The sequence below is a fragment of the Scardinius erythrophthalmus genome (assembly GCF_964197995.2).
Source record: "Scardinius erythrophthalmus genome assembly, chromosome: 14".
NCBI classification, from domain to species: Eukaryota; Metazoa; Chordata; class Actinopteri; order Cypriniformes; family Leuciscidae; genus Scardinius; species Scardinius erythrophthalmus.
Window position 1 is genome coordinate 10,023,052 of NC_138234.1, and position 27,523 is coordinate 10,050,574.

At 36.8% G+C, this 27,523-nt stretch overlaps 3 protein-coding genes across 5 annotated transcripts; 2 read left to right on the forward strand and 1 right to left on the reverse strand.

The window, feature by feature from the left end:
* LOC308701949 (SLAM family member 5-like) lies at nt 1-7,107 on the forward strand. Its single transcript, XM_081384438.1, has 6 exons — nt 1-461; nt 938-1,276; nt 2,181-2,477; nt 4,358-4,465; nt 4,579-4,640; nt 6,807-7,107. Exons 1-6 carry the CDS (start codon nt 413-415, stop codon nt 6,852-6,854), a joined length of 903 nt encoding a protein of 300 aa, XP_081240564.1. The 5' UTR covers nt 1-412; the 3' UTR covers nt 6,855-7,107.
* Nucleotides 7,108-8,683: 1,576 nt separating this feature from the next.
* On the reverse strand, nt 8,684-17,245 carry LOC308701997 (uncharacterized protein). 3 transcript variants are annotated; one of them, XM_081384546.1, is made up of 8 exons: nt 17,045-17,245; nt 16,231-16,563; nt 13,789-14,118; nt 12,814-12,936; nt 12,648-12,679; nt 9,223-10,786; nt 9,016-9,101; nt 8,684-8,922 (listed from the first exon to the last, which is right to left on the reverse strand). In XM_081384546.1, the coding sequence occupies exons 1-6, from the start codon at nt 17,169-17,171 to the stop codon at nt 10,745-10,747; spliced, it is 987 nt and encodes a 328-aa protein (XP_081240672.1). In that variant the 5' UTR covers nt 17,172-17,245; the 3' UTR covers nt 8,684-8,922; nt 9,016-9,101; nt 9,223-10,744. The 3 variants fall into 3 exon arrangements, with proteins under 3 accessions (XP_081240672.1, XP_081240674.1, XP_081240673.1); XM_081384548.1 differs by lacking the exon at nt 17,045-17,245 and having other exon boundaries at nt 16,231-16,755; XM_081384547.1 differs by having other exon boundaries at nt 8,735-10,786; nt 17,045-17,222.
* Nucleotides 17,246-19,482: 2,237 nt separating this feature from the next.
* Nucleotides 19,483-25,535, forward strand: LOC308701872 (SLAM family member 5-like). Its single transcript, XM_081384340.1, has 6 exons — nt 19,483-19,567; nt 19,931-20,251; nt 22,872-23,162; nt 23,538-23,648; nt 23,752-23,813; nt 24,812-25,535. Exons 1-6 carry the CDS (start codon nt 19,513-19,515, stop codon nt 24,857-24,859), a joined length of 888 nt encoding a protein of 295 aa, XP_081240466.1. The 5' UTR covers nt 19,483-19,512; the 3' UTR covers nt 24,860-25,535.
* Nucleotides 25,536-27,523: the final 1,988 nt, after the last annotated feature.

A 27,523-nucleotide genomic window follows, 5' to 3' on the forward strand; every position in this document is an offset into this window, starting at 1 on the left:
AGATGTTGCACTGCTAGAGTCACACCTCAATAATACTGGCATTGTGAGATAGCAGACAGTTTTACCTTTCTGTTTTGATTTTCTATAAAAACAACAATAGGCTATATGGATAACTTAATTGAATGATAAAACCATTTAGATTATTATTAGTAGTAGTAGTAGTAGTATTTACCGATGCCTATTAAATGCAACATCATACAACATTACCAATGTTAATTTTTTTTTTTTTTAATCCATCATTAAAACCGTTAAAGTGTTAATAAGAGCCAAAAGATTATTTTGATGCTATATGACGTGTTGAGATTGTGTGAACTATAGGAGGGTTTAACTCTGTCGTGGGAGGATTCACAGCAGCTTGAGTGTTTTCAGTGAACAGTGTTAGGTCAGAGTTTTCACTGAACAACTGAATAAAATGTTCCGCATGTTTGTTTTGTTCTGTTTGTGCTGGTGGAGACTGACAGGTAAGTTATAAACACATTTTATGGCTTAATATTTCAGAACAGTGTAACAAACTACTCTTTATTATTGTACTGTAGTTACAAACTACTACATTTTCCTCTAGATCAAATCAAACTGAGATATTATTGTGTGATCTGCTTTGCAGTCAGGTCTCTGTTTGACAAATCATTTTAAAATTGTGAATTACAGGTCTGGACAAGTCAGGGAAAAGTATTAAAATGTTAAAAGTCAGAGAAAGTGGCTCGGGCTCAGACAGTCAGAAAGTGAGCTGCTTTTCAAATGTCAGGCGGGTTTTTTGTGGTTTTAAAAAGTAATTTTAATGATTGTTTCTGGACATACAAATACAAATAGCCATCTCTAAAAAAGATCATGAACAACAACAAAGACAAAATAAATTCAAAATTGCCCATTACCGTATAATTTCAAACTAAAGTTGACTTCGGGGTTTGGCTAATCTGTTCCTCTTCATGTTCTTCAGGTGTCTTTGCTGCTGAAACAAATGAAATACAGTCAGTGTCAGTGATGGAGGGAGATTCTGTCACTCTAAACACTGATGTTACTGAAATATGTGAAGATGAAGACATTCTGTGGAAATATGGAGCTGAAAAGTCTCTCATAGCTAAAATCAGCATTGATAACCGAATCTCCTCCACATTTGATGATGTTCCTGATGGGAGATTCAGAGACAGACTGAAGCTGGACGATCAAACTGGATCTCTGACCATCACAAACACCAGAACTGAACATACTGGAGTTTATAAACTAGAGATAAGGGGAATGAAACTGACAATAAAAACATTCAGTGTTTCTGTCTATGGTGAGTAGAGATCATTTGTCTCGTCCTTCACATGATTACAAGTTAAACTCAATCTGCAGCATTTATAGCATCATGTTGATTGCCATAAAAATAATTTAGACTCATCCCTCATTTGGAGGTTACGGTGAGGCACTAATAATAGACGTGAATGAGGCCAATATTTGAAGGATTTAAAAGAGTATCGGAAAGAAAACTTCAGAAGCACTTTAGTATTTTTAGTCATTTTATGTCATTGTTTTCATGGCAAACAAGTTGAAAAATTGGATGTAACTTTACACAGAAAAGGTTAGTAGGTGTTTTTTCTCACAAAAATCATGTTAACATGCTTATTGTTCACATCTTGTGGCTGTTGGCTTAGGCTGCCATTGAAACAGTGAGTAATTTAACATTTACCGATTGGCCCCGTTCTATGGAAACTTGTTTAAAAATAAAAACGGTAATTGTCACCTTTATCTCACAATTCTGACTTTTTTTTTTCTCAGAATCGCAATTCTGTGAAAAACAAAAACAAAACAAAAAACCTTTTCCTCAGAATTTGACTTTTTAACTCACAAGAACTTCAAGGAAAAAGTCAGAATTGCGAGATAAAGAGTCAGAATTGTATTTTACATGTTTTTATTCCGTGGCAGAAAGCTTCCACCCCATTCAGCGCTTCACTGTAACATAGATTTTTGCTTTTCTGGTGGACAAATGGAAATACATTTTTGTGGCAATTAACATCATGTCAAAAATGCATCAGATTGAGATTTACTTGAAATTAACCAACAATATTCCTTTAAATATTTATTTACTGAAATGTTTCATTACTTTTTGAGAAACACTCACTGACCGTCAACACACTACACTTAAAGTAAGCTTGATGTTCAGATTTATCCATATTTCTGTTAATTATCTTGTTTTCCAGCTCCTCTGCCCACTCCTAACATTACCAGAGACTGTTCTTCATCATCATCATCATCATCATCATCAAACTGTTCATTAGTGTGTTCATCAGTGTTGAATGTGTGTGATGCGACTCTCTCCTGGTACGCAGGAATCAGTGTATTGTCCAGCATCAGTGTGTGTGATCTCAGCATCAGTCTCTCTCTACCTCTGGAGGTGGAATATCAGGATAAAAACACCTACAGCTGTGTGCTGAACAATCCCATCAGCAACCAGACCACACATCTGGACATCAACACACTCTGTCACACATGTGCAGGTATGCTGGTGTTAATATTAACATTGATTAATAAGCTGATCTATTAAGTTACAGTGCTGATGATTTGATGCATGTGTGCAATTTGTCCTTTGGCCAAACCAAAAAAAAATCATGAACGCTGTAGTATAGGACAGATAAAACAAGCCCTTCTAAGATTAGACACACACAATGGCGACAACTGTCGCATCTGAGACACAGTGTAATATATGGCCGGTTGCAAAGGTTACTGTGGTATTGGTATTGTACACCTTGTCAACCAACTAAATGAAAATGATCAAGCACTGTAAAAAAATAAAAAGAAATAAAATCTTCTAATTTTACACAAAATAACAAAAAAATTCTGCTCTTAATTATTTTGTTTTAAATTGTACTCAAAACTCTTCAAAATTATAAACATTACTTGTAAAATAGCGCTGTTATTTTAAGTATTATGACATTAATGACAAATTACAGTAATTCACATTTTCTATACATAAAATATTACAGTATTTTTTACATGCAAATGTATTTAAAATGACAAAAATGATCTGTAATTAAACTGTAACTTAATTTTGATTAAATGATAAAACCGTCAAATGACTGTCGGCCCCCCAAAAAACCTGTAAAATTAACGTAAAACATCCTAATTTAAATAAACCAAAAAACACCGTTACAGTAGTTTACAGGTATTTTCTGAATTATTAAGATCAAGTATCTTCGTGTCACATGACTGGCAGCAGCAGTGTTTTTCTGTAAATTTCTGTAAAAATTGTTTTGCGCTTTATTTAAATTAGGATATTTTACATTCATGTCACGTTTTTTTTTTGTTTGGCAGCCATAGCGAACAGTTTTTTTTTTTTTACAGTGCTTAGTCAAATGTGTAAAAAAAGATATCTCAGTGTCTTTATTTCTTGAACGTGTTTGTGAAACACAGAGCTTCTGCTGATGATTTTGTCAGTATGCATTTTTTCCCCTGATAAGATCCTATCTATGCAAATGTCCTTTTAGTTGGTTGCACAGAAAAGCAAGCGACTCTGTTGTAAAGGATGCAGAAAAGAGCACAACGGATTAGTGGATGAACTAATACATCATCTACCTGATCTGGAAGCTCGGAGAGAGCAAATTAATACAAGAAATGTCTCAGAAAGTTCATCCCCTTCACAATCTTTTCCACCAACTAGGGCTGAAAAAACTGGTTGGCTTCTAATGGCTCCGTTTACACCTGGTATCACAAGTAGATGAGGAAGACATTCCCGTTCGACCACATGAGCATTTACATGTGGAAAGCAATCCGGTCGAATGCGCTTTCGTCTACCTCTGGAAGTGGTCGAGAAGTTTTATACCCAGTTTACATCTGTATTTAGCGCCAACTACTTGTGATCCGATCGACCAAAACGCATCTGAATACCAGTTGTAAACAGGGCCTTAGGAATCACAGCAAGAAACACACAATGCTTGTTCTACCATTGATAGTTCAATGAAAATAAGGTAGTTGTTAGGGTTTTTTGTTTTTACATTGTACTCCTGAGCAAGTTTTATACATTTCTATATTTATTTACATTTATTTTATGTGTGTGTGTGTGTGTGTGTGTGTGTGTGTGTGTGTGTGTGTGTGTGTGTGTGTGTGTGTGTGTGTGTGTGTGTGAATGTGTACATATGTATCATTATTATTTGGTATTGTACTTCTGACCATGTTTTATATATTTGTATTTATCTGTTTCTATACTTCTATTACTATTTGTATCTATATTCATTTAATTTTTTAATGTACATTCTGTATTCATTCAATCCTAGTACTGCTAAGCAGAAAAGTAAATAAACTTTAAACTTCTAAAATAGTGTTAGCTGTAGATCAGATTAACAGATTCACTCACACTAATGGCTCATTTGGTCCATTACAGATCAAGGCCTACCTTTATTGTACATAGCGTTGATCTCTGCTGCTGGATCTCTGATGATTGTTGTTATAGTCGTGATCTTCTGCATCTGCAAGAAATGTAGAAAAACAGGTCAGAAGAGCAAGTAATAATCTGTATAAATATCTATCTTTTTTAAGACAGAAATTTCAATATCTTATATTGTAACTGTCGTTTTAACATATCTGTGGTTGTTGTTAATGCAGTTGAGACCCAGGAGGAAGACGGAACTGATTCAGCATTGTGTAAACCAACAACACGACAAAAGGTAAGAAGCTGCAGGAAGTAGTTGCAGTCAGTTAGTGTGATTGAAGTTTGTTGATTGAAGTTTGCTGCATCAGACGGTCAGTGAACAGACGTTTGTGGCCTTTAGACTCAACTGTCATTATTACCTTCAGCAGAGAGCCGAACAAAAGGAGAGTTTTTTTATGGTATTTACATTTAGCTCATGAAGGCCACTATTTACACCTCTGTGTGAGATTTTCCATTTTGCAGATCTAAAAAAAAAAAACTCAATGGTAATATATTGTCTGTGTTAATTCATTGCTGGATACCGTGGTAGCTGGCAGATTAGGAACACATATGAACACATTTTAAAACACACACACACACACACACACACATTTAAAACAAATGGCAGCGATCATCAAACAATACATATGTGTCAAGCGGGGTGGGGCCAAGAGCCGTGGGAACGGAGAAGAGAAAACTAAAACAAAAACACAACATAAAGTCCAGGGGCCTCATTTATAAAACTTTGCGTAGGATTTGCGTCAGAAGTGGCGTACGGATGAAACATAGGACGTGCGTACGCACAGAAATATTCGGATTTATAAAACCGTGCGCACGCACGTCCTACGCAGATTTCCCTTAATAAATCACAATCAATTCTAAATGTAGCGCAGCTTTTGCGGCTTCATGTCACGCCCATAGTTGCCCATAAATAGTCCGTGAAACGCCCAGAATTAATATTCATCGATTGCGAAATCATGGCAAACAAAGAGGAAAACCAAGAAACGTAACTTCACTCACGTCATTACGCATTGTGATGGCATCATGGCATTTTATTACCATCCATTTGATTGCATCTGACGAGCTACAGATGTGTTATGAGGATGAATTGCATAATTTGCATAACATGCCAATATTATTGCAGAACATATTTCACTTTTCTTTTTGCAAATATGTGTTAATTTGAATTTCCGTTGTAATCTTCGTTTGATTTTGTTTGTTTTACACTGCAGATCGATCAAACGGCTGTTCGTGTAGGCTGTTAATAAGACTTGCTTTGTGAAGTCTTCATGTTATTATGAGAGGCAGTATTGCCATTTCTTTTACACAACGGTCTACAGTTTCACACACTTTCACGTGTTTCTTCCATCTGCCGACGGTGTCGCCATTTCTCATTTCACCCGTTTTTGTGCGTACGCCTGGGTCAGAGCTTGCGTGAAGGACCGCACATTTTCCCGTCAAGTTTGCTTTTTATAAATACCAATTATTGCGTAGAGAGCGGCGTACGTCTTCTTTTGTGCGTACGCAACGTTTATAAATGAGGCCCCAGGCCTGATCCTCTCTCGTCTTGCCTGGCCTCGGTCCATTGCCTCGGCTCTCGACTCCGCCCTGATTGCCACAATATATAATCTATTAAAAAGGTTATAATTTTACAGTGTGTGTCCACAGAGCGAGTTTTTTTCAATTAATGTGTGAGCGCGAAGCTCAACTTCCATAGGAATGAACTGAAAATACTCGCTCAGCTCCACGCACCATAAAACCAAAAATGTTTTAATGGATTATATGTTGTGGTCTTGCTCTGTCAGTCTCGTGTGTATCGTTTGACTGAACTAGATCACTCCTCTTATAATCAATGGAGTTGCATGGTGACGCGTCTTTAGTTTATGGACAAACCATTTCTATTTCTGTTTTGACTCATCATGTGATCTCTGGCCTAAAAGATCTTTTGTTTAAAATCACATGTTATAGGCTAAGTGGTTTGTCAAATAGCCTTACCCATACAAAATCAGGTTTTATTTATACCATTAGATTTTAATTGGAGAGACAGTTGGACATTAGTTCTCTGAAAGTAGTTATTAGCTTGTGTCACCTCTGCTGAAGTGTGTCCTCGAGCTGCAGCGTCTCTGTGGTTTATGATTATCTGAGGTTAGATGCAACTTTAGCAGCCATTGGTTGCTTTGTAGACAAGCTGCAACAAGTATCTTTGCATGGTTCTCTTAATCTGATTGATGATTTAACTGTTTGAAAAGTCATGACTGATGTAATTTCCTCTTGCTGCTCCATGTTAGCATCTATTAGTAGTAGTTTTTTCAAAACAAAATTGTCGGTGTTTGTATTAAGCTTTGCACAGAGAAACATAAGTTTGTGATCTTATTGCCTGTCACATCAGCAGGTTCCTGACTGAGTTTGTGTTTCCTTTCAGAAATCGAAGACGGAGTCTGTGTATGAAAATGTCCCCAAAAAACGATGATCAAATACTTATCTTGAACTTTTGTTAGAGCTCATACGGGACAATTGCTCACATTTTTGGTTTATTTACATTCATTCTCTGACAGGATGTCTATATTTGATTTTTCACATGCTACTATTGTATTGTTTAAAATGTTGTTGCTCTGTATTAGTTAAATAGCATCCAGAAACTCAACTAAAATGTTATATTTTCATCTTATCTTATGGAAATGTATCTAACTTTATTAAACATTGGACTATGTCTGGTTTACTATCTTTGTTGGGACTCTCCATAGATGTAATGGTTTTTATACTGTACAAACTGTATAATTCTATCCCCTTACATTTTTACACACACAAACAATGCTGGCAAATGTTACACAAGCACATCACATCATCGCTCTGGAGTCTCTCTAAGAATAGCGCTCTTTTTACCGATAGGGTGCGCTATAACATCTTGTCATGCTGTTCAGTTCTCATAGAGGAGCATGCAGCTCAAGGACTAATAATAAAAGACACCTTACCTGATCATTGCACTTCCTCCTATTGCCTGTTTGAATAATAATAAAGTTAAGCATAGATTTTATCAGCTTATATCACGGGGCTTAAATGTTTGATTCTGATTGGTTGGTGCAATTATTTTACGGTCACTGCATTATTTTAATAATAGCCTATACTTTAACGGCCCGTCGTCAATTATTCCTTATATAATGCTTTCTATCTGTCCTGCTTGTGTAGTTTCTACAGTGATAGTTATCAAACCTGACCAGCAGAACAACACATTCCTGCTATAGAACCTGAAGACAGTCCTGAAAATATCAATATCATCATTTAGTGAACGGATGATATTGGGGTTGTGTTTCATTCATTCCTTAATTGGCTGTTTGTATGTTTCTATTTCAGGCAAGTTTATTAATAAATATCATAAATAAACATAAACATAACCTAGCCTAATACATATTTGACTGATAGGCCTATACTTACAACTTCCTTAATCACTTTTATGATATTGATGATATTTTATACCAGATAAAAGGCGCCATCTGGTGTTCATAAAACAGCAGTTCTCAGGGACGTTTACAGTATCATTTGAAAGCATCATGGACTTCTTCTCTGTTGTACATTGTGAGTTGGCCCGTTGCTACGTGAATATAAAAAAATTAATTATAGTAAATGTACAGGCTATCCTTTCGCTGCACAAGTCATACACAATCTATCTAGCACTCTCAAGCTCAGTGCAGCGGTCAAACAGCGCTCGTCAATGTCAACATGTTTAGCCAATCATTTTGAAGGGGGCGGGGTTTACTGTTCACAGAAACTGGCCGCGCATTAGCATCGCGTGTGCAAAACTGCAGTTTTTCTAACAATTCTATGGCCCGTCGTCAGTTATTCCTTATTGTTCACAACATAGTTTGAGATTAGAAACTAAATGGCAATGAACAAAATGTACAAGACAGGCATGCTGATCTATATCTGGAAAGTTATGGTCCAGTCGTACACCTGAAGCTTTCGCCTGCACACTTACTGAAGCTAAGCAGGACTGAGCCTGGTTCGGAAACCTCATGGGAAAACCAGATTGCTGCTGGAAGAGGTGTTAGTGAGGCCAGCAGGGGGAGCTGTTCATCCTGCGGTCTGAAAGTGACAGTGAAAGTGATGTGTAGCCAAGAGTGGTGTCCCATACTCAGAATTTGTGCTGCATTTCACTCAACACACACACACACGCACACGCACACGCACACGCACACGCGCACGCGCACACACACACACACACACACACACACACACACACACACACACACACACACACACACACACACACACACACACTGAACACACAGTGGGCAGCTCATTGTAGTTCTTGGAAAGTGGATCATGTTTAATAAAACCAGAATACATCACATAAACAGAGGTATTTCATGTTTATTTCCATTGTTAGAAAATGTGATTACAGGCTCAAGTTTAAGGCACCTTTTCCTTGGCTAATGCAATGTTTTAGTAAAGAAAACTATATATAGTTTTTGAGGAGTTTTGGCGATATTGCAGTACTTCTGTTCTAAAAACATCTGATAAAATGCATTGACAGGATAAACCTGTGAAAGAAAGAGATATTTGCACAATTATAAATATTTTTTCCATAGTTCAGACAAACAGATAATGTTTAAAACAAGTCAAACATACTTTACCAGGTCTAACTTCAGAAAATGTGGCGGTAGAGACCAAACTGACCAGTCAAGTGCAGGTGATCATTTCCATCACACAGTGATGTATTCTACAATACAAACACATCAAGTAAATATAATCACATGATAAAATCACACTGAAAAAAAAGTTAAGAACTGACACAGACAAAATGGAGGAAAATATAGGGATAATGTCACAGTATTCTTTACCTTGAACCAGGCCAGGCCTCCATCATCCTCGCATCAAATACAAGACCTTCACTGTAAAAAACTAATCAGCAATGCTTACAAAAGTCAGAATGATACACTTAACAATTTTTGTAACAAAGAAAAACATTCACTTTTACACATTTCAACATGTATGAATATATGAAATCTATAATAACAATATTGTTTTACCATGAACATCATTCAGATGCTTAACACCATTAAAATGCTTGTGCAGCAGTAACAGAGTATATATAACAATACAATACACAATACATAAAAACATATTTGACATTTATGTACCTGCAACAATTCACAATTCAAGTCTTTCAGCGCAGTTTGTACAGGTTCACTTCCTGAGATTCAGAGTTTGAGGACACAATGATAATATTTCACGGATCAACTCTTACTGAATTTGAACTGCCTTTTTTTAACCACGAAACTTTGTTAACCAGACATTCAAGCATCAGTGTGGAGAATGTACAGTGAAATGTATAATTTTTCAAGTATTCCTGGTAAAAAACCCAGTAAAGAGTTAACAAAGCAGTGGTTAAATGAGCTGTTCCGTGAACGCTGTATAAATAACGTTTTTGTGCAAACATTTGGAGAGCAATCATTCTATTACCAATACTGGAATAACCCTGAGAGAACCTTTCCAGAACATTAGCTGAGTTCTGAGATTAACATTCCCTGATAGTGTAGCATAGATGACAATGCTAAAATTGTAAAAATGTAACATAATCAGGCAGTGTCAATAGTACAGACTGAATTGCATGCTCATTAGCTTGTATAAAGAGCACTTGCATCTTGAAAACATATTAATTTTCCTAACCAGTTATAAATGAATGTAAACAAAACAGATGATATGTCAAGATCACGTTTACATGCACCCAAATGATCTGTTAGTAATCGGACTGATGGCTCAGATGGATTGACAAACCTTCATGTAAACACCTCAATCAATCCAACTTTCATCGGACTGAAAAGGGTAATGTAGATCTGAAATGCTCGTCTCATTTAGTATGAAAAAAACATACTAATAATAACTTATTACTTGTCTTGCATCTTATGAAGTGGTGATGGATGAGAATGAATATTTAGTAAACCTATGCTCTTCTATGCTTTTCTTCTTTCTTTTTTTTGGTTTGTTATCAAGGCAAACACATTATACTTGAGGCAGCTCCGGTGATTATCATCGCGACTTTCTCCTGTTCTGAAAACACATCAAGGACCCTTTGCACATTTCCACGGTTCTCAGAAGTGGAAGTACTCATGGTTGAGTAAACATGTATAGTGAAAAGATCTACGATAGTGTTTCCACGACTTTGCGAAATAGGAAAATAATGTGGTATTTTGACTGTTTTTCAGATTATCTTCTTCCATTTCCTTTTGCTTAACTTTCTCATCTCTCTTAATGTTCCTTTTCAGTGACACTGTTAAAATCATAATGTTACTGTGGAATCTCATTATCAGCTCCAGTCAGTGGCCCATCAGTCTGACCAGTGGACGTCCCATTAGCAGCACCCTATTGATTGTGGATCGGTTGAAGGGGCAATGTTACACCATTCTGATGAAAGAAAAAAAAAAACAGATTTGCAGAAGGTAAAGCAGGTAATGTTCGGTATTGATGATTCAGTCACACAAACAGAGAACAGTGATTTTCTCTCTAATGTTTGTGAATGTCAAGAGCCCTGTTCTTCATTCTGAAGTCGAACAGCACAAGCTCAGCGCTCTCTTAAAGTGACACTGTGCTGATTTTCAACCTGCTTTGTATTGTTATAATGATGGTAGCATAAGTAAATGAACAAAGTTTACTCGTTCTCCATGTTACCTGGACTGAGAAATTCATATTTATTTGTCAGCAAAAGTCCGCCGGATGACACAAAGAGCTTTTGACAGCTCCAAGGCTTTTCATGACAACTAAAGATTGTACTTCCGCATGTTTGTATCCGCACCCATCAACAGTCGGACTGACAGAGGGTTATTAACAGAACAGTTATTGTAAGGGTTTATCACTGAAAACAGTATTGTACTATGTCTACTCTTTAAACAGCATTACAGTGTCCTAACAACATGCGACACGACACGACTCAACGTGACAACGCGGAATAAAAGGTATCTTTTCCATGTTAATCTGAGTGTCGCGCTGGAACAACAAACACAAAGTGTGCCAATGATAATCTCAGGTACTGTTTGTGCTTTATTTAATGTTAAAAGCGTGTAATGTGACTTTGAATATCATTTAGTGCTCCAGCTTTGTAGCTGTAGGCTAAAAGCAACAATTGATAATTCACCTCAGATCTTGAAATTTATCAAATGGAAACAAGAACGTTCAAACAGTGAACGAACAAGTGTATTCTTTAACAAAGATTGTTTTAGTAACTCAGTAGCCTATGTATTTGAAAAATGTAATATTTGTGAATTTGATTATGTAGTTTGCTTATCCATTTTCTTGCGAGTGCCGTCAAGATTACTCTTTGGTGCCGTGCACTCGCCGCGAGACTCCGCCCACACGCTGTTCTGATTGGCTGTGGGCTTTGATTGATTTTGACGCATCTCGCAGTCTGAATCTGAATCTGAATCTGTTTTGCAGACACTTCTAGTGTGGACAGACAAATTATTTGTCGCTGGAATCATCGCGTCTGGTTAGGACACGGTGTTATGGTATAATTTAACACTATGGCAACAGCTTACTTGTTGTTTTTTTATTTTTTTTTCAGTTTTTTCCTAGTCTCAGCCTCAGATGTCTCGCCCACAGACTGTTGGATGAACGTCTGATGCATTCAGCATTCTTTTCTAAAAACACTTCAGGAGTTCACGTTATAAGTGACTCAAACTCACAGTGCTTTTAGATGGAGCAGCATTTACAGGGCCATACATCAATGACAAGCTGCGCATAAAAATAAATAAATAAATTAATCGCAGCCTTTGCGGTATCATAATTGCTATAAACCAACTAGATTTCATGTAAATTGCAAATAACCGTGCAGCCCTATACCATTATGACTACTAAGTTTGCTAAGAAGTGTATCCTCCTGTCAGTATTTGACTCCAGTAAGCATATCCATAACAGACTGGTGGGAGAGGCCTTGGATGGCAACATGCCCAGTGCATTATGGGTCTTGAAGTTTTTCTACCAATTTAGCAAAACTGAAGACAACAGACTTTTCCCTCCGTTTTCTCTAGTCAGGTGGCACCCAAAAATAAAATAAAATAAATAAATCGCCTTTCTGTATAGGCAACAAGGTTTTATTGAGAGCCCATTTTGCCAGCGGTGAAGCACCCCTTAAAATAACTCAATAATGATTGTTTTTTATCTGTGTTGATTTCTGAATGAGACCACACTGGGTTTCAGACACACCACTTATAGATCTCTATCTGTTTAAATTCAGTTTTTGCAGAAAGATTCAGAGCTCACAGTATCTCACCTGATCACAATCATGGGGCGGTGTCCAGTTTCCTGTTAAAACAACAACAACAAACACTTACTTTGGTCAATTAGAGTAAAAATACACACTTTAATATTTTTAAAGATTCTTTTTGTAAAATACATCTAATTTAAATTATAAAAGATAAGCTGTATGTAATACTTGCCTTTTTGTTTTGATCTGTAGAGATAGTAAATCCCAGCAGCAGCAGCCACAAACAGAACAGCTCCACCAACAGCAGCACATATTCCTCCTACAGCAGCTGAAGACAAACCTGAATCTGGAGCAGCTGAAGACAGACACACATTATTACATTACTAGAGATCAACTGATAATCAACTCTACCAATCCACCTTATTTTTCAACGCAGAAGTAAGGTGTTTTCTTTGAATGTGTGAGACTTCTGATTTATTACCCGCTATAAGGAAATAAAGAGAAGAAAATATCAAAGTGCAGTAAACTATAAACTGTTTGCGCTACAAACCAGCTTGTTTATAACAAGACAGAACATTAAAATAATATGGTTAGAAACACCAGTTTTCAAGAGGCATGATGAGTATAGCGGCTAAGAGGCTGAGTAGAGGGATTAAATATTGACGCGTTTCCACTGTTGATCCAGGTAATTTATTATAACATTGGAAAGAACAGCAACATCATGATGATGACAGTAAACAAAAAGAAATGAAATAAATGAAATAAATCTAAATGAAATGAAAACGGTCAACAGAAAGTGAGCGTCCCAGCTACTCACCCCCTTCCTCCATGCAACACGCAAACTAACAGGTGATATACACCTAAAAACAAGTGACGTAACAAACCGAAAGTAAAAAATTCAAAATAAAAGACATCAACCCAAACCTGGCACCTACAATAAGTTTTTTTTTATACAGCTAAAAATAACTGGAAGCGAATGACACCGAAAGCCAGACACATTGAAATTACAAATGGAAAATGGCTATAATAGTAAATAATGGCTCATTACCTGAAAAATAAGGTGGATACTTTGACTGACATTTACATCAGTACATATGGAGTCCAAACTCACTTTTATGAAAACATTTACTTTTTGGATTTAAATATTGTGAACTTTATTTTGAAATTGCTCGAGGTAAAATGCACTGAATGATTAAATGAGACTCACCAGTGACAGAAACACTGAAGCTCCTAATGATGCTGAAGCTGCTGTTGCTGATCTGTAGTTTATATTCTCCAGAGTCTGTGTTTCTGATGTTCATGATGGTCAGAGATCCAGTCTGATGATCCAGCTTCAGTCTGTCTCTGAATCTCTCTTTACACTGAACATCTGTACAGATCTTACTCTGATCTCCAGTGATTTCAGCGATGTAAATGTCATTCAAATACCATGTTATTGAATCATTCAGTTCTCTCATCACACCAGTGTACAAAGTGACCGATTCTCCTTCCATCACTGACTTTCTCTTCATTTCATCTAGTTCAGCAGCAGAAACAGCTGAAACACAAACCAACAGATGATTGGAGGATCTTGTTTTGCGGTAAAAGACAAAAAAAAAAAAAAAACTTTACAATGTGTACATTGTATTATTACAATACAACCGCATATGCTGTTGTTGGTGTCGTTGGACACTGTATATTGCACATTCCCGATCGCAAAGACCTTCACATTGCCTCTGTCTCAGCTTATCATCCGGGGTAAAAAAAGGTTGACATCTGATGCTGATGCTGCACCAAATATTAGTACAAATAAAAATTATGCTTATATATTTCTTGCTTCTAGTTACCTTTTCAGAGCGGCCCTTATGGAAATCACCATACAATGTGTCTGGTTGTCATGTGAACTTCACATACTCACTGCTGCTCTACTGTCACAAAATTAATTGAATATTACTTACGGAGAAAAAAAGATTTTTAAAAAAGCACCACGGTCACATGCATGTTTATAGATTTTTAGTTTATATTTACAAAAGCTTTGAACGTGGCTTACACAATCATAATCAAGGACCGGAATTATCAATTTTATAATTGTAGTTAAATTTTTTTTTTTTTTTTTTTATCTATCCACAGCATGTAAAATACGTACTTAAAGGTCCCGTTCTACGTGATCCCATGTTTCAAACTTTAGTTAGTGTGTAATGTTGTTGTTAGAGTATAAAAAATATCTGTAAAATTATAAAGCTCAAATTTCAATGCCAAGCAAGATATTTTATTTAACAGAAGTTGACTACATAAAACGGCTCGTTTGGACTACACCCCTCTACTTCCTGCATTGGTGACATCACCAGAACCGTGTTTAGACTAACCTCCGCCCACAGGAATGCTCCCTCAACTCTACTGGCTACTTGCGCACTTCTTATAACTTAGGCTACTGTGTTTACTCAGCTCTTACGGTGATTTTCTGAAGTAAAACTGACGCTTCATCTTTTGTGTGATGTACAATTAACTTTATTAAACTCATCAGTATATGTTTGATCATCATTCAGACAGCAGACTTGTAGGCTATTAATAAATAATGGATACATACAAGCAGATGACAAATACGTTATAATGACCGTAATTAAACTACTAAACCATACCTGTTTCATCTCTATACAGCACTCTGACTCTGTAGGCATTATTGTCCGACTCGAAATGAACGCCGTTACTGAGAGTTTCTGATATTATCATCATTCCGTGAGATGAAACTGTCCTGAGAGACTGAGCGCGAGCTCATGAAGCTCCGCCCCCTGTGCTGTCCAGCAGCAGCTCATTTGCATTTAAAGGGCACACGCTGAAACAGGTCGTTTTTCTGAGCCCCAAAAAATGTCAATTTAAACATGCTGTAAAAAATTATCTGTTGGGTATTTTGAGCTCAAACTTCACATACACACTCTGGGGACATCAGAGACTTATTTTATATCTTGTGAAAAGGGGCATAATACGGGACCTTTAATGTGATTGATATATATACACTACTGGTCAGTGGTCAAAAGTTTTCGATTTTAGAAGAATCATTTTAATATGCTGATTTTATGCTCAGAATTATTATTTTTGATGAATAGAAAGTTCAAAAGAACAGCATTTATTTAAAATAGAATATTTTCAAACATTAGAAATGTCTTTACTGTAACTTTTGATCAATTTAACTCATCCTTGATGAATAAAAGTATTGATTTATTTTATTTCTTTCCCCAAAAATAAAAATAAAAATCCTACTGACCCCAAACTTTTGAAGGATAGTGTTTAATGTTACAAAAGCTTTCCATTTCAGATAAATGCTGTTCTTTTGAACTTTCTATTCATCATAGTATCATGAAATAAAAATGTAAAAAACTGTTTTCAACATTGATAATAATCATAAATGTTTCTTGAGCATCAAATCATCATATTAGAATGATTTCTGAAGGATCATGTGACACTGAAGACTGGAGTAATGATGCTGAAAATTCAGCTTTGATCACAGGAATAAATTACACTTTACTATATAATCACATGGAAAACAGCTGTTTTAAATTGTAATAATATTTCACAATATGACTTTTTGTTTGTATTTTTAATCAAATAAATGCAGCAAAATCACTGAACACAATAATGATGTGATTTAAATGACAAGATTGTAATGACTCACCATGAACTATAACATTGTAGATCTTTTCACTGTCGCTGCTGATGATGATCTTTAGTTGATAAACTCCAGCATCTGTGTGTGTGGTGTTTGTGATGGTCAGAGATCCAGTCTGATGATCCAGCTTCAGTCTGTCTCTGAATCTCTCAGTGCCTTCATTACACTGAACATCTGTACAGATAAAACTGAGATCTCCATTGATTTGAGCGATGCGAATGTCATTATAATACCATCTAATCTTTTCTTGTTGGTTTGTTTCAACATCAGTGTTTAGAGTGACTGAATCTCCCTCCATCACGTACACTGCGACTCCATCTGTAACGACACCAGACACACCTGGAGAAGAAATAAACAGATAATTATGAGACAAACCAACTGAACTGCGTCACATACACTAAGGTTCGGTGTTCTGACTGATATTACACTGTCATATTTTACAAACGAAACAAATACAATGACGGATGGTCTTGGATTGATGATTTTATCTATACTGCGCACACACTCGAAGGCGCGCTCCCTTTTTGATCTGTTTCTCTCACAGCCAATCACAGACACTGTTGCTCTCACAGCCAATCACAAACATCAAAAGTAAACTCAAATGAAAGTTAACAGTAATACAAATGTTAATACACAACAGACACCAATCAGGATACTAACACTATATTTCAATGACTTAAGCTTGGTAACAACATTCTATCGAGTTCATTTCCCAGTCAAACCCTATTTTTTTACAGTCTATCAAAACATTTCGCGCAGACTAACGGTTTAACTAGATCAGACACGGAAGAAACATGCAGTATAGGCGTAGATATCTTACCATGGTCGAAACAACAGCACAAGAGCAAAATAAAGAAAGGTTTCATTTTCAACGGTTTGTCTAAAAAATAAATGGAGCTTTCGATACAAAAAAATAATACAAAGTTTGAGTTTGAGTAGGCTAACATTTACTTCATTTGAGTTAGACCTGACGCATTTTTTTTTTCCCTGGAGAAAGTGAAAGCAATAGGCTACTACAACTTCCTCAATCACTTCCTCAATTTCTTTTATCGAAGAAATATCAAAACAAACAATAGAGATACAAAACAATACAATACATTTAAAATGCTAGGGGGAGGTATAGACTAGTGGGCTATTATATAATAGGAATAATTTAAAGAGTGTAAACGCTTGTAAAATATTAGCTTTTTTGGGGGATTTTCTTCGGCGGGCAATTTTGACTCAATATAATGCTTCACTTCATTTTTAAATGCAATAAAACATTTTTTTTTTCGTTTTTTTTTTTTTCTTGAAAATATGCATTTATGAATGTGAAATTTAGCCATAAAAATAAAATAAATAAATAAAATAAGTGCTGGGTTGTTTATCTTTGGAGTTTACAATACCTAGGCTTGAACATTTTTCCACAGTAATGTTCAATTTTCATCAACACATCAATCACTGGGCTTGATTCAGCAAATCACTGCATCTAGGATAGACTTGGTCGGTGTCGTCATAGCTGCGGGAAAACAATCCATGACCCCATTCGTCGAATCACTTCTGCCGCTCGACAGAGCAAGATAGCCTACATAGAAAAACTGAGCCTCGATGTTAAGGGATTTGTGGAAACTGTGGTTCCGAATTATTGTGATCCAAACATTTGCCTCGCATGTCACCTCCGAGTAAGCGGATTTTATGATCTGACTTATATTTTTTATTGTGAGTAGGCCCTATAGGCTATTAGGCTTATCATTATTGCTGATCATTGTTGATGCTATATGTTTACTATAAAACTATAAGGCCTACGACAACATGCCTTCTAATAGGCTATCTTCAATTGTTGCGTATTACCGCAATTATTTGCCGGGCAAAGCTACAGAGTGGCTTTGTATCTAAAGGCCGTTGAGCAGAACCGTTATGAATGTTGTAGTTTACTATTTTTTTTATGTTTACTATACTTATTATAAAATATAATTCTTACATTTATAACTGTGGTATAATTTGGTGTTTAATGTTTTATTTATTTTTTACATTAAATTAAATTAAGCTTTCACAGACACGAACAAGAAAGTGAGAGACCACGGCAAAGTTATATATTCGCTGTAAAACTTACTGTGTAATTGAAGATTTTATTTCAGCCTGAAGCTTCATGCCAGTTACAAAGGGGAAGAGGAGTACCAAAGAGAAAACAGATTATGGTCTTTGTGTAAGCTTTATCCAGCTATACCTGCTGGTAGATTATGTAACACACTCTGAATCCAATTAGCAAATTTCTTCATTGTAATATTCTTCTAAAAACCCTTACATTTTTGGTTAAAAAAATACAAGACATAACTTGCATTTTAAATGAAAATACAACAACAATAACAATAATACCCTAACTTTATTTCTATACCATCGTTTACACTCCAAAACACATCATAGTCACTGTAGTTGTCCAACCTACAATCTAAACCTAAGCACCAAAACATAAAACAAACTCTTAAATCACCTACGTAACACAGTTGAACACTAAAAAGTCTTTACCTTTATTAAAAAAAGTGCATAAAATAACATTTGATTTTAATGTGTACTCACCTAATGCAGTATAAAGTATATATATATATATATATATATATATATATATATATATATATATATATATATATATATATATATATTGAACAGGCAGCAAAGATCTTTATTTTCAGTGTAATAGTTTAGCTCAATCTGTGTAGTTTATCAATGATGCATGATGGGTAAGAATCAGTTTGACCTCTGAACTGTGACCCTTCTTTGATTGTTTTTAGTTTTACAAACAAGACGCTTGTCCATCCAGATAAAACCATGTTTCTATAGAAATCAGACCGCTGCAAGTTTCAGTTTGACTCAAAAGATAAGCTGCTAATTTCACACCTCAGTATAACTGGCAGCGTGGGATAGCATTTCAGTTGTTCTATCTTTTCAGTTGTTGTTTTTTTTCATATGCACAATTGATATAATTGATCAACCTATATGCATGAAACAGTTGAATTATAAAACCATTTTAAGGTCATTAAGTTCTTTCTATTTTATTGTATTGCAATTCAAGACGATCCACACAATATAAGACAACTACATTATGAATGATAAAATATATATACAGTATATATTTTCCACTATTATGATATTAAAGTTTCAATAAGAGCCAGAAGAGTATTTATAATGTCACTACAGGCTATATGACATGCGTTCAGAATGTGTGAACTAGGAAGGTTACACTCTGTTGTGGGAGGATTCACACCAGCTTGAGTGTTTTCAGCAGATAGTCTCACATCAGACACTGAACTGATGAAAATGTTTCACGTCCTTGTTTTGTTCTGTTTGTGCTGGTGCCACCTGATCGGTAAGTTATAAAACATTTTTATTGCTTAATATTTCAGAACAGAGATTGCGTTTGATCTGATTTGCAGTCAATCTCAGCTACAACATTTTTAAATTGTGATTTGCAAGCCTTTAAAAGTTTTTTTAAACATTAAGTCAGGAAATAATGTAAATTCTATACTGAATAAAGTCATTGCAGGCTCAAAAAGTGTCACTTTTCGGTGGTTTCAAATGATTTTAACACTTGTTAGTGTTACTGTACTCCTGCAGTAATCATGAGCAGCACCATTAGTAAAATTTGTCAAAAAGAAATTAACGTGTACAACTACAGCTGACTTGAGGCTTTGTAAACACAACTCTTAATCTGTTCTTGTTTGTTCTCCAGGTGTGTCTGGTGATTCAGTGTCAGTGATGGAGGGAGATTCTGTCACTCTAAACTCTGATCTTACTAAAATACATAAAGAGGATGACATACTGTGGAAATATGGACCTAAAAAATCTCTTATAGCTAAAATCAGCGTTGGGAAAAATATGTTCTCCACATTTAATGATGTTCCTGATGGGAGATTCAGAGACAGACTGAAGCTGGATCATGAAAGTGGATCTCTGACCATCACAAACACCACAACTGAACATGCTGGAGTTTATCAGCTAGAGATAAATGGAGCGAAACTGACATCAAAAACATTCAGTGTTTCTGTCTATGGTGAGTAGAAAGATCCTCTGTCTCGGCCTTCGCATAGTTAAACTCCGTTCACAAGTTCAACCCAGGATTTTTAGCATTGTGTTGTTTACCACCAAAAAAATTATTTATACTCATCCCTCATTTGGCGGTTATGGTGAGACACTTATAATGGATGGATTATAATTTGGATATAAAGGAAACTTCAGAAGCACTTCAGAGTTTTTACAGTCATTTTACGGTTTTCTGGTTCAGCATTGTCATTAGCAAAGAAGTTGTTGCATTTTAAGGTTTACAGATCGGCCCCATTCTATGGAAGAATGTTTCCGCCTGTAACGCGGTTAGATGTTGTGGGAAGAAAAGGAGGCGGGAACCGGCGAACATTCAACACATTTTAACACCAAAAATAAAACAAATACAAAACGAAAGTAAAAAACTAACCCTAATGGACGACTGTTACATCAAGTAAAACAGAAACATCAAATAAAATCCAGGCCTGGCCTCTCTCGATCTTCACTCTCGTCGCTCCTCCTTTTATGATTGCGCTCCTCCGTGAGAGATACGAGACCAGTGCGTCTCACAGGTGTCGCTCATTAGCAATCACGGCCCTCCCATGGCCCTCAGCCTCGTCCTGCTCGCCACACTGCCACTTAAAGGGATACTTCACCTCTGGGAAGATGAATGTGTATTTAAAATAGGTCATTTATGTAGAAGAAATGTGAAATTATTTTTGAATTTGGAGCTTTCTAGACTGAGAAAAGCCAGAAAATGTATTTTTGGCTTATGTGGATGAAAGACAACAACTCCCAGAATGCACTTGCTTTGCTGCCCTAGGAGGCCACGCTTACCGGTAAGAGAGCGCAGTTGAAAACAACAATAAGACTAGGATACTAGTGAGACTTCGTGATGAGTTTGCTCGGGATTTCGAGATCGCCCAAAATGTCCGGGATTCAGCTTTTGCGTTCTACAGTCGCCATTCATTATGTTTACTGTGGCGAGCAGGACGAGGCTGAGGGCCGCGGGAGAACGGTGCGAGTTACTGATGAGCGGCACCTGTGAGACGCACCGGTCTCGTATCTCTCACGGAGGAGCAGGAATTTTCTTAGCAATGTAAAAACGCACATCAACCGATCACTTGTTTAGCGTTCATGTAAACACTACATTCAGATTCACCAATCGGAATGAATTCAGTTAGATTGAAACAAAAGGTGTGCATGTAAAAGGTGTCCGAATGGCGACTGCAGAAAGCAAAAGCTGAATCCCGGACATTTTGGACGATCTCGACGGCCGGACAAGTCCGGGGAAAAGAGGATGGTAACCCCTACTACTCAGCTTTCTCCTATTACTCAGCTCTCTCCACAGAACAAGAGCCTGTTAGCTTAGCTTCAAAAGAAAGACGGCTGACACTGTTTACATTCTGTGAGTGAGATCCCACCCTCTATGGGCGGGTTGAAAACATGCGGAACAGCTCCTCCTACTGGCTGTAGTCTTTAGCCTCTGGCCAAAAAATCCTCCGATGATGCAAAATGACGATTTTTGCGTCATCGGAGGATTTTTTCCAGACAAAAAATACATAAATCTCTCGTCTCAGAGGGATATGAGGGGGGAAAGCATGGTAATTCGAAAAAACTACAGGTTTTCTACTAATACAAAGCTTAATGCTAAATCCTGAAGTATCCCTTTAATAAAAGATAAAAAGGTTATTGCGACTCTTTATCTCACAATTCTGACTTTTTTTCTCAGAATTGCAAGATTTGACCTTTCTGACTAAAAAAGTCTGTATTTTTACCCCTGCAAAATTGGTCTCGCAATTGCAGGGAAAAGGTCATAAAAATAAATAAATAAATAAATCAGAATTGCAAGGTGTAAACGCAAAATTGTAAGAAAAAAAAGCAAAATTATTATTTCATGACGGAAACAAGCTTCCATACCATTCAGCGCCTCATTCTAACCAGATTTTTGCTTTGTCTTTTTGGTGGGCAAATGGAAATACATTTTTGTTGCAATCAACATGGTCAAAAATTCATAAGATTGAGCTTAATTTGAAATTAGCCTGGAATAGTCCTTAACATATTTATACACAGAAATGTTTAATCATTTTATAGTTTGAGATACACTATATTGCCAACAGTTTTGGGAAGTCTGCCTTTACATGCACATGGACTTTAATGGCATCCCATTCTTAATCCATAGGGTTTAATATGGAGTTTTACCACTCTTTGCAGCTATAACAGCTTCAACTCTTCTGGGAAGGCTTTCCACAAGTTTAGGAGTGTGTTCATGGGAATTTTTGACCATTCTTATAGAAGCCCATTTGTGAGGTCAGGCACTGATGTTGGACGAGAAGGCCTGACTCACAGTCTCGCTCTAATTCATCCCAAAGCTGTTCTATCAGGTTGAGGTCAGGACAAGGTCAAGGTCAAGGTGGCAACATATCACAGTACCACACTTGAATTCACTGAGCTCCCCATTCTTTCCCAAATGTTTGTAGTAAGTTGTGGCCATGGAAGTGATTGGAACACCTGAATTCAATGATTTAGAGGGGAGTCCCAATACTTTTGGCAATATACTCAGATCATCAACACACTACACTCAAGATGTTTAGATTTATCCATATTTCTAATTATTCTGTCATGTTTTCCAGCTCCTCTTGTCACTCCTAATATTACCAGAGATTGTTCTTCATCATCATCACCATCATCAAATTGTTCATTGGTGTGTTCATCAGTGTTGAATGTGAGTGATGTGACTCTCTCCTGGTACAAAGGAATCAGTGTATTGTCCAGCATCAGTGTGTGTGATCTCAGCATCAGTCTCTCTCTACCTCTGGAGGTGGAATATCAGGATAAAAACACCTACAGCTGTGTGCTGAACAATCCCATCAGCAACCAGACCACACATCTGGACATCAACACACTCTGTCACACATGTGAAGGTATGATGGTGGTGATATTGACGTTGATTAACAAGCTGATCTATCAAGTTACAGTGCTGATGTTTTGATCCATGTGTGCAATTTGTTCTTTGGCCAAACCAACAAAAGTGCATGAACTTTTAAGTATAGGACAGATAAAACAAGCCCTTCCAAGATTAGACACACATTTTGGTTGATCGGATCACAAGTAGACGAGGAAGGCACATTCCTGTTTAAACCTGGAGTTTTACTCTTTTGTCCACTTTCGACCGCTTCTGTCCTGATTTCTTTGAGGGGAGGGTCTATGAAAACAAACTTTAAACCTCTAACATAGTGTTAGCTGTAGATCAGATTAACAGATTCACTCACACTAATGGCTCATTTTGTCCATTACAGATCAAGGCCTACCTTTATTGTACATAGTGTTGATCTCTTCTGCTGCTGGATCTCTGATGATTGTTGTTATAGTCGTGATCTTCTGCATCTGCAAGAAATGTAGAAAAACAGGTCAGAAGATCAAGCAATTATTCTGCAAAATATCTATTGTCTATATCTATAATATAATTTTGAAACTGTCGTTTTAACATATCTGTGATTATTGTAAATGCAGTTAAGACCCAGGAGGAAGACAAAACTGATTCAGCATCGAGTAAACCAACAACACAACAAAATGTGAGTACGACTCTTTCAGGGCCTATTTTGTGTGTACGCAACGGCTATAAATGAGGCCCCTGGCCTGGTCCTCTCTCGTCTTGCTTTGTCGTCACTCCTCTTATACTTCCGGAGCTTCTCCGTGGGACTTGTGACCGGTGTGGCTGTCCACTGTCCTCGCTCCATTCCCATGGCTCTCGACTTCACCCTGCTTGCAACAATATTTCATCAAAATGTTATAGTTTTAGGGTGCGTGTCCACTGACAAGGAGCAGAGCAAGCATTTTCAATTCATTAAAGCTCAACTTCCATAGGAATGAAATGAAAATGCTTGCTCTGATTCACGCAGCATAAACTATTACATTTTTAATGGATTATATGTTGTGGTCTTGCTCTGTCATTCTCGTCTCTACACCGGTGTATCATTTGACTGAACTAGATCACTCCTCTTATAATCAATGGAGTTGCAACGTGGAGTTGCGAGATCATGTGATCTTTGGCCTAAATTATCTTTTGTTTTAAATCACATCTATGAGTTTTGTTATTTTTAAATATTCTCACCCATACAAAATCAGGTTTTATACCATTAGATTTTAATTGTAGAAAAAGTAGGTCACAGAGTTTTTACTCATGTCACCTCTGCTGAAGTGTCTCCTCGAGCTGCAGCTGCTGTGGTTTATGATTATCTGAGGTTAGATGCAACTTTAGCAGCCATTGGTTGCTTTGTAGACGTGATGCAACAAGAATCTCTGCTGTTGCTGTTGTGTGAAAGACAGTCGTTCTCAGCACAGGCTGTCAAAACAAAACTTCAGAACTTAATCTGTTTGATGATTTAACTGTTTGAAAAGTCATGATTGATGTCATTTCCTCTTGTTGCTCCATGTTAGCATCTATTAGTAGTAGTTTTTCAAAACAAAATTGTCAGTATTTGTATTAAGATTTGCACAGAGAAACATAAGTTTGTGATCTTATTGCCTGTCACATCAGCAGGTTCCTGACTGAGTTTGTGTTTCCTTTCAGAAATCGAAGACGGAGTCTGTGTATGAAAATGTCCCCAGAAAACGATGATCAAATACTTATCTACTTGAACTTTTTATTAGAGCTCATATTGGACAAAAGCTCACATTTTTGGTTTTATTTACATTTATTCTTGTACATTCTTTATTCTTTATGTCTATATTTGTTTTTTCACAAATGTTATTATTGTATTGTTTAAAATGTCGTTGCTCTGTATTAGTTTAATAGCATCCAGAAACTCAACTAAAGTGTTCTATTTTAATCTTATCATATGGAATCTAACTTTAAGTATTAAACAAGATTGAAAAGGGGAACGAAAAAGAAATGTAAGAGAAGAATAATGTTATACAGTGAGATACCATTGACCATGCTATCTTGCTCGAATGGTTGAGTAACTGAGGTTGGGAATTTTTCTTCCTCTTCTGTACCATTAACTTGTGGTGTACCTCAGGGGTCTATTTTGGGCCCGCTTTTTCCCCGCTGTATTTGCTCCCTTTAGGCTTGATTTTTCGAAAGCACAACATTACATACCATTTTTTACCCAGGTGTACCTCCTTTTGAAAAATGGGGATAATTATTATGACATACACTCTCTGTTGAACTGTATTGAGGAGGTAACACGCTGGCTGGCAACCAGTTTTCTAACATTGAATGACTCTAAAACTGAAATTGTAGTTTTTGGACAACCAGCTTGTATTATACAGATAAATAAACATCTGGGTCCTTTATCTGTGAATTCTCATGATTCTCCTCACCACATTACAGATCTTATTCTCCACCGGAAATGTTCTAGGTCTTTAAGGTCTTCACACAGGTTGATGCTGACTGTGCCACGTTCTCACTTGAAGTTAAAGGGTGATCGTGCCTTTTCTGTTGTTGTTCCACGTCTGTGGAATGATTTGCTGGAACACATAAGGCTGTCTTCCAATGTTGATAGCTTTAAATCCCCTCTTTTTTCTTCCCTGGCTTTTGGTTCAATGCAATTTTATAAATTTTTGTGTGTTCCTGTGTGTTTAGATTGTACATCACTTTGGTCAGCAGTGGCTGTTTTAAATATACTCTAGAAATAAAAGTGCCTTGCCTTGCTAAATCTATTTAACTATTCAGCTCTTAGTTCAATGGTCTAACAGTGTTTGTCAATGTCAAAATGTTTAGCCAATCAAATCGAAGGAGGTGGGGTTTACTGTTCATAGAACCTGAACTCACGTCATGGCCGCGCATTATCATCGCGTGTGCAAAACTGTACATTATTTTTCGAATAATTCTATGGCCCATGTCTATTATTCCCTAATGTTCACAACATAGTTTGAGATTAGAATCTAAATGGCAATGAACAACATGTAAAATACAGTCATGCTGATCTATGTCTGGAAAGTTCTGGTCCAGACGTATATGGGACGCCTGAAGCTTTCGCCTGCACACTTACTGAATCTAAGCAGGACTGAGTCAGGTTAGTACAGATGGGAAACCTCATGGGAAAACCAGATTGCTGCTGGAAGAGGTGTCAGTGAGGCCAGCAGGGGGTGCTGCTCATCCTGCGGTCTGAAAGTGAAAGTGAAAGTGATGTGTAGCCAATAATGGTGTCCCATACTCAGAATTTGTGCTTCATTTCACTCATCCAAACGCGCAACACACACACACACACACACACACACACACACACACACACACACACACACACACACACACACACACACACACACACACACACACACACACACACACACACACACACACACACACCAGCCATATAACCCTGCAGCCCAAGACTGGTTGCCCACTGAAACTAAGCAGGGTTGAGTCTGGTTAGTACCTGCAGGTGGTTGAGGACATGATTGTAAAGCGCTATATAAAAATGCCTCCATTCCATCACACACACACACACACACACACACACACACACACACACACACACACACACACACACACACACACACACACACACACACACACACACATACACACACACACACACACTGATCACATTGTAGTTCTTGGAAAGCAGATTCTGTTTAATAAAATATCTCCCTTTGGAGTTGACTTTGAGCTTTGTAACGGCAACATTACAAGTATAATATGTATAATAACAAGTATAATACTCACCCTTTAATAGTGATTATTTCATTTGAAGTCACCTTTATGGTGTGTTCAGTGTTTTCTTTAGTTGGGCTCTTGAGTCTTGACTTTTTAACATTATTTTTTTCTTTGGCTGGTGTAACTAATCTGGTGTTGTTGGTGGTTAAGTTTTGACATAATCATCATGTGGTGGTCTGAATCAGTGATCTCATTCAGGGCCTTATCTCGGATTTTATCAGCATATGAATCTCAACAATGGTGACAATCAACCAAATAGATATACAGATTGATTCTCAATATCACAAACCAATCTGTTAAAAAACCACAAAAAAAACAACACAAAAATAAAGAACAGTAAGACATTTTAGTTATAAAAATAACTTATTCATGTTGCAATGCATGCTGTGAGACAGTTTTTTTTACTATACTGGTACTGAGCATGCATTGCAGCACGAAGCTTTCCATTAGATTGTCACCATTGCTGAGGATCAAATGCTGATTGTTGATGTCTGTGTGTGTCTGAATAATGCTGGAGTTTTGGGCTAATTATTTTTGTGACCTAGATGGAAACACACACAGTGTTGAAAAGCTTTGAGTAATCCTTTCACAATACACAAAGCTTTGTTTAACCATTACTAT